At 56.8% G+C, this 7,406-nt stretch overlaps 1 protein-coding gene across 1 annotated transcript; it reads right to left on the bottom strand.

Moving 5' to 3' along the window:
- Positions 1-712: 712 nt before the first annotated feature.
- On the bottom strand, positions 713-1,018 carry LOC141474793 (feather keratin Cos2-3-like). The gene has a single exon (XM_074162874.1). It carries the CDS (start codon positions 1,016-1,018, stop codon positions 713-715), a length of 306 nt encoding a protein of 101 aa, XP_074018975.1.
- Between the last annotated feature and the right edge of the window lie 6,388 nt (positions 1,019-7,406).

The raw sequence follows: 7,406 nt of genomic DNA, 5'->3' as shown, positions 1-7,406 counted from the left end.
TCCAGAGCCCCACAGCCTTCACCCCAACACCCCAGAGCAGCTCTGGCCATAGCAAGAGGAACGGCCTTGCTCAAGAGCTCATGGGGCTGCTGAGACCTCAGGGCCTCCTGCCTTCCTGGACAATTTTTGCCTGATATAAAGCAAGGCATGACCTGATGGTCACTGGCAGCAGAGCAGCCAGGGATGTCTTCCTCAGCTCCAAGGGATGGTTCCAAAAGAGGAGTCACTGCAGGATGTCCCAACCAACCTCTCCTCTGTGAACGGGAATAGATCTCCTTGTGGTCTTACCCCCTTCCACCCCTTCTCTTTTGGCAACTTGGAGAGTGTCCACAGAGCAAAGGACAACCTGGAGGCCACACTTGAATGCAGCAGAACTTTAATGAGTGAAAAGTGGGAAACAAAGTCACTCCAGGTCGGGGCCACCAGTTCATGGAGCCCCAGGGGCAGCTGTGAGTTTGCGGTCCTTGGTCATGAAGAAGTTCATGCATGATGTCTGTCTGCCTGTCCCATAGAGGGAGAGGGGACAGATGGTGTCCAACAGGTTGACCTTGAGGGAACCTTGCTACTAAGAGCATATGAAGCAAACAAGGAAAAGAGAAAGAAAAGCAAAGCCATTCATCTGTGCTGAAAACAACATTCTAAAGCTTGATGCTCCACCCAGCACCATGTTCTGAGCTCCTCAAGGTCTCTCCCTGGGGCTTCCCCAGAATCTTTAACAGGGGAGGGACCTTCTGCCATAGTAGCGGCTGGAAATGCCAGAGAGGTCACAGCACCCAGAGGTGATGGGCACTCCATCACAGCTGAGGATGCTGCCAACAGCAGCGGAGGTGGAGGATCCCACCACGGTGTTCTGTGGGAAGGAGCTGAGGATGGGGCCGGGCAGGGTCACCACCACAGCAGGAGGCTCAATGACGACGGTGGAGTTCTGGCACTGCCTGACACAGGGCTCATTGCAGCTGTTGGCCAGTGGGGTCGGGCCACAGGGCCGGCAGGGCAGGCACTGGTTGTAGCAGGACATGTCTTGGGGCTGGAGGTGCACCTGGAAGAGAAGAAGGGAGGAAGCAGAGCACAAGGTTGGGTGAGGAGCAGCCTGGTTACCCTGTCACAAAGGAGCCAAGGCCACTACTGAGTGGGGAGATTGAAGCCTGGACAGGAGCCATGTGTTCTTCATCATCCTACAAAGAGTAACCTGGCCCAGGGAGACCCTTTTTTAGTGCATAAAACAAACAAAAAAAAGACCTCTGCTGTGTCCCAGCCTCTCTCTAAGCAGATGTTCTCACCAACCCGCTGCCTCTCTACACCCTCCTTTCAGGGAGTTATAGAGAGCATAAGGTCTCCTCTCAGCCTCCTTTTCTCCAGGCTGAACACCCCCAGCTCCCTCAGCCTCTCCTCATAAGATTTATTCTCCAGACCCCTCACCGGCTTTGTTGCCCTTCTCTGGACCCGCTCCAGCACCCCAATGTCTTTTTTGTGGTAAGAGGCCTTAATAGCCAAATTTGTGATAAATTAGTTAGAGAATGATAAACTGAGAGGAAAATTAACTGGAAAGTCAGGCAGAAAGTGTTGTGATCAGTGGGGCAAACATTTACTAGTGGGGTCTCTCAGGGATCAGCAGTAGAACCCATACTGTTTCTTGATCTCATGAGGAACATGAGAGGTGTGAAGGAAGACACTCCCACCAAGGCTTTAGCAAACACTGCCTGTGGGGAACAGGCGGAACACTGAGCTGTGTTAGTTCAAGTGTTCTGAGCAGGTCCAGGAACCACTTGTTCAGAGGAGGCAGCGAAGATACTCTGGAAGTGCCCTATGACAGGAGTAGAGGCAATGGACAGCATCTGGAACACCAGGAATTGTCATGAAACAGAAGACTAAAAGAAACAGTGAGTCAACGAATGTATTTCCCAGGGAGGCTGTGCAGTCTTCATCCTGGGAGGTGTTCAACACGGGACTGAATGTGACCTTGAGCAATGTGGTTTGTTCCAATCAGGTGTTGATGTAGATGACCTCTCACCCACATCCTGACTCTGTGACACCCACCAACACTTTCCCGGTTCTCCCTGACTCCTGCCCGCCCATGGGCACATTTGTCCTCACATTCCCTCTGCCACAACACAGCTTTGGGGCATGGTGCTGGGACTGCACAGCGGCAGCTGAAGGGAGGCTCTCAGCCTCCTCACTCCCACCCAGAGGAAATCCGTGGCTGCCGGTTCCAGCCCCGGAGCTGGGAGACAGCTCGGGGAAGCTGGTGCATGGCCTGGGCCAGGGCCCTGCTGCTGTGCCAGGCTGCAGCTGGCGCTGTGCCGGCTTCTCCTTGCTGGAGGAGGACGGGGAGAGTCCCTTTGGCAGTTGCCGCAAGTGGTGCCCGTGCGGAGCCCCTGAGCCCTCTCAGGCCGGGCGAGCCCCCGAGCGGCGCCGGCGCAGGGCTGAGCCCCGGGGCGGAGCTGGCGGCGGCGGAGAGGAGAGGAGGCGGCGGAGAGGAGGCGCGGCGGCCGGAGCAGAGAGCAGGGCTGGCGGGGCGCAGCGAGGCGCGGGCGGCGGAGCGGCGGGATGCGGCGGTGCCGGGACGCAGGGCTGGCGGGGCTGGCCGCACTGCTCCTGGGTGCGTGGGGCTGGCGGCGGCGGATGGGGGCCGAGGCTGTGCCCGAGCTGTTCCCCGGGGAGCCCAGCGCCGACTCTTCGCTCTCCTTCCTCAAGGGATCTTTCCCCCTCCTGCTTCTCTGCCATCTCTCGTCCCCCTTCCCAAACCCTGTTCCTATTCTCCCTCTTCCTGAACCAGCTCTTTCAGTACAAGCTTGCTTGCGTGTACACCTGATTCTTTGTGCTACCTCTTCTTCCCTTGTGCAATCATCAAGTCTGATTGCCTTGAATATAGCCCTCTCTCCTTCAGTGTGACAATCCCTCTGCCTGTCTACTCTTCCTCTCTTTATCCACCCACCAGCCTCGCCACCCATCTCTTGACCAATCTCTCCATGCATCTACCATCCTTCAACCGTCTTCCTACTCTCTGAGAACCCTGTCCCATCACCCCCTCTGCTTCTCTAATATCTGTAGGCAAAAGACTGTTTTCTTGCACCATGCCGGTATTCCACACATCCACTCCTCACCCACGCCATCTCCACTTATTGAGCGTTTTCTTGCTCTGGATTCAGACCTTCATCCTTCGGTGTAACACCCCTAATTCTTCTGTCCCCTCTCCCTCTCACCCTCCATCCGTCCATGCAACTGGCTTTCATTCTATCTCTCCGTGCATCAATTTCAAATTCCTTTCCAGACTTTTTCCCTCACTTGACACACCCACACCAGGATCATCGCATGTGTCCCCATCCATTGCACCTGTTACTGCCTCTTGGCTCCTCTTCTGAAATATTTCTTGGGAAAAAGAACCATCTTCCCTGAGTGATGGTTCATGATCTTTGTCCTTTCTTTCTCCTTTCTCTCCAGTGGCTGCGGGGAGAGCCCAGGTGCAGCAGGAGCCGTTCGCAGAGACCACCGAGGGCACCACCATCAGCATCAACTGCTCACACCCCAACAAAAAGTTATACGACTACATCCAGTGGTACCGTCAGCTCCCGGGCCGAGGCCCCGCATTCCTCGTGAGCAGTGTTACAGAGTCCAAGGATCTACCGGACCCACCGGGCCGCCTGTGGGTGGCGGCAGACGGCCGGTCCAGCGCCCTGTGGCTCGCCCGGCCCCGGCGCGGGGACGCCGCGGTGTATTACTGCGCCCTGGGAGACACGGGGAGAGGAGCCGGGGCTGCGGCCGGGCAGGAACCGCCGCGGGCGGGGCCGGGCGTGTGTGTCGGGGGCGGGGGGACATCCCCGGGCGGGCCCGCAGGGGGCGCTGCCGCTCCGCCCGCCGGGGCAGCCTCGCCCCGAGGCGCTTCCCCCGACCCACCGCCACCGGCTCTGGCACCGGGACCCTCCAGGCCCCACAGCCTCCGCGCCCTGCAGCCCCGGGAGGTTCCCTCGACGCGGCTCCGGCACCATCCACCACGCAGAAGCCTCCTCCCGCCCCTTAACCCCCGCTCACCCCCCACACTCCCACCGGGACGCACACAGAACCCCCCCGCCACACTGCCGGCGGCGGCGGGGCAGGAAGCGCGCCCGGAGCGGGCGCAAGGAGCGATTGCAGCCGCCGGCCCCGCTGGCTCCCGGCCAGGAGCAGCGCCTTTCTGCCCTGCACAGGGCGGCGAGCGGCAGAGACCCTCCTGCCCACGGGCAGCCGGACACACCTCGCTCCTGCCCCACGGACCGGCCGCTGCTGCCGATGCGCGGGCTGGGGATCTCTTCCACCCCTCTTTCGTCCCCATGCTCACATAGAACAGAAACACCCAACTGATACAGGGCCAGTACAAGCCCTTCCGTTGAAACTAGAACTACAAGTGGTTTCTTGCATGCTGGTAACTTTGTAAATCGTCTCAGATAGACAATTACAAACAGAATCCTCCAGCTCCACTCTGCTTCTGGGGTGCTCCTGCTGGTCTTGCAAAGGCATTCTGTAGAGCTGGCAGTTCTGCGTCGGCAGGAAGGCAGAACATGAGAAGGAGAAACTGATTGTCACAGACACCTTCAAGTGTATCCCACAGTGCCTGGTGATCAGGACATAGAGCTTGGGGCACACGATTCCCCTCATCCTCAGACTGAGAGCCTTTGGTGCTGAAGGGAAGTCCAGGAGATGGGAGAGAAGCTTGAGCTGGGCACTGGTTGAAAGACACATCTGAGCCTCAAGGTCAGACCTGAGGAGGGAGCCACAAAGAGATCTGCTAAGTTGCCGTAGGGGGCTGAAGGTCCGTGGTGGGAGCTGGAAAGACACCTCCGGGCATGTAATCCTGGGCCCAGCCAGTCCCCAGAGAGGCACGTGTGGTTGTAGGAGCTGAGACAGCAGTGACAGTCCATGTTCACAGGCTTCCGGGGCAGAGACGAAAGGCTCAGCCTCTTCCCTGCCTCAGCTGGGGCCTGTTGTGGCAGCCATAGTTGTATTCCAAGGGAATTCCTTGAAGGTCTGCAGTCACTGGAGAGCAGAGGGCAGCCCACCGTCCTTCTGACATGGCCTCGACTGGACAACAGGACCCTGAAGGCCTTGTGGGAGCGAGGTTGTGAATGGGGGCTGCTGTGCCAATAACCTGCCTCCTGCAGTCTCTGCTAACTGTGTGAGAAAGGCTGTGGGTGAGAAGGGGAAGAGGAGCCCTGTTCCAGGCAGCAAGACACCAGAAGACAAGAAAGTCAAGTAGCCCTTTTGCTTGTGGGATCCTGAGCTTCTGGAGCCCAGAGTGGAACAAGCAGCTGGAGGCTGTGGGTTCTGTGGGGAGGGGAAGGGACAAAGAGTGACTGCCTGTAAAACAGAGAGCTGTGTTGCTGTGTCCTCCCCTACTAAAGTGAGGGAGTGTCTCTGTCCCTGTGTGGCTGGTTTCTGCAGCAGATGCTCTTCACAGAGATGTTTCTCTTCAAGTTCCTCCTCTATGGCCAGAGGAGAAGGGAGAGAGTGTGTGACACCTGGGTGCAGGCACTTCAGTGTGTGCCTGGTCCTCTCTCCATCCTGACCGTCCCAGGGACAGGGTGGACATGGGTGCATGCAGGGGTTCCTTCTCCATCTCCTGCAGAGCTGTGTGCTGGCCCATGCAGCTGGCTAGGTGGTGGGTGTCAGGAGAAGTTCTTGAGGCCTGCCTGTCTCTTTCACGGACAGTACTTAAACCATGAGTCTGTTCTCTCTCTCGAGGGCCTTCTTGTGGTAGAGGTTGGGGGACAGACCCAAAGAGGCCTGCCTGGAGAGGCAGGGAGGGACTTTTGCTCCTCCCTCTGGGCTGTGCTTTCGAGGCCTCTTTGATCTGGCAGAGGCAGAAGAAGAGGTGAAGGTGCAAGCATCAGGTCCTTCATGCTGGCAGGTTCCTGGGCACTGCATGAAGGGAGAGCGTGACATGGCCCTGATTTTCCTGGCAGTGCTGGTGGAACTGGCAGACTTTGGTGAGATGTGACTTTCAGGCTGGGGAGCATGAGGCAAGAGTTTCTGTGGCTGGTGGTGGAATGAAAGAGACATGAGTTCTGATTCCCTGGGGAATCTGGGAGAGTTTCTGTAGGGAGATCCGGTGCTGCAGACGGGCATGGTAAATAATGTGGGATCTGTCAGGATCAATGGGCATAAGAGGAGGAAGAAGGCATTCCCCTAAATATGCAGGTACTGACAATTCTTGAGGGATCTGTTAATACACATTAAGCCTGAAAAAAAAAGGGGGCGATGCAGCACACAGCAGCTTCTCTGCTGGATGTTTTGGATCCAGTGCTACCAGTCTCTGTAGGGATGGTCATAAAGAAGGACCTGCAGAAAGAAGTGTGCAGGGACAGACAGCTCGGCATTTCAGAGACTGGGAAAAGTGAGATGGAAAATGGGGACAGTGAGCAAGCTGATGAAGTGACAGACAGGTCCACAGCCAAGCAAAGCTGAAAGCCCTCTCTGGTTTGACAGGTCATGCCCAAAAGGACTCTGTGCTCCAGTTCCCACCACAGATGACCATCCAGGCAGGACACAACGTGACTCTGCACTGCAATTTCTCCACCAGTGATCCCTATGCCTACATCTTCTGGTACCAGCAGCACCAGAGCCAGTCCCCTCAGATGCTGCTCTGGGTGTACAAAGGGAAACCTCAGGTGGATTCAGGGAGATTCTTCTCTGTAATGTCTGTGGAGACCTCCCAGGTGTTTCTGCATGTGCAGAACACCAAGCTCCAGGACAGCGGAGCCTATTTCTGTGCGCTGAGCCCACACTGGTGCCCACAGCTGGCAGCAGTGCACAGAAAGGTGCGGGTGCTCTGAGGAGCGGTTCCCTCCCTGCCGCTGCTTGCATGGAGCTCTGAGCTCAGCCTGCCCAGCAGGGGCACCTGGGGCTGTGGTGAGGCTGGGCCTCTGCCTTCCCAGCCTGTGCTGCTGTGATGCACAGCTGCATCTAGACCCAGGGTCTTTGACAATGAAAAAAGTCCAAAAAACCTGATTGGGGTATACCCTTTGGAGGCTACACCATAAAGACGCCAAACCAGGCTTATAAATGCCCTCAGCTTAAAATAGCGGGTATCCCAGAATGAGAATTCAGGACAAGTAACCCATCAGCTTGTCGTCTTCTTCCCTTTGACCTCCACTGATGACCACAGCTGTCTACACTGTCCAGAACCTAAAACTGTGTTGGATTTGTCAGAGCCATCTTCTGCAAATCCTGTGTCCAAGGCTTCAATGTGGTTGAGGGGAGACTGATCTGTGCTTGGTGTGAGGGGGAGATGCAGCTGAGGAGAGTAATGCGCCCCTTCACCCTTCAGACACTTCACCCACACAAAAGCTTTCTCCCTGACATCCATCTGTCTTCAAGCTCTTTGGACATGGAGATGGGATTTAACCATGGGATGGGGGTGTTTAGAAGGCTAA

This window comes from Numenius arquata, chromosome 23 (genome assembly GCF_964106895.1).
Source record: "Numenius arquata chromosome 23, bNumArq3.hap1.1, whole genome shotgun sequence".
In the NCBI taxonomy this organism is placed as follows: domain Eukaryota; kingdom Metazoa; phylum Chordata; class Aves; order Charadriiformes; family Scolopacidae; genus Numenius; species Numenius arquata.
This window is presented reverse-complemented; position numbering and strand designations above follow the sequence as displayed.

Excerpts from the sequence above, each read along its gene's own strand:
- LOC141474793 (XM_074162874.1), bottom strand. The coding sequence starts at position 1,018 with ATGTCCTGCTACAACCAGTGCCTGCCCTGCCGGCCCTGTGGCCCGACC.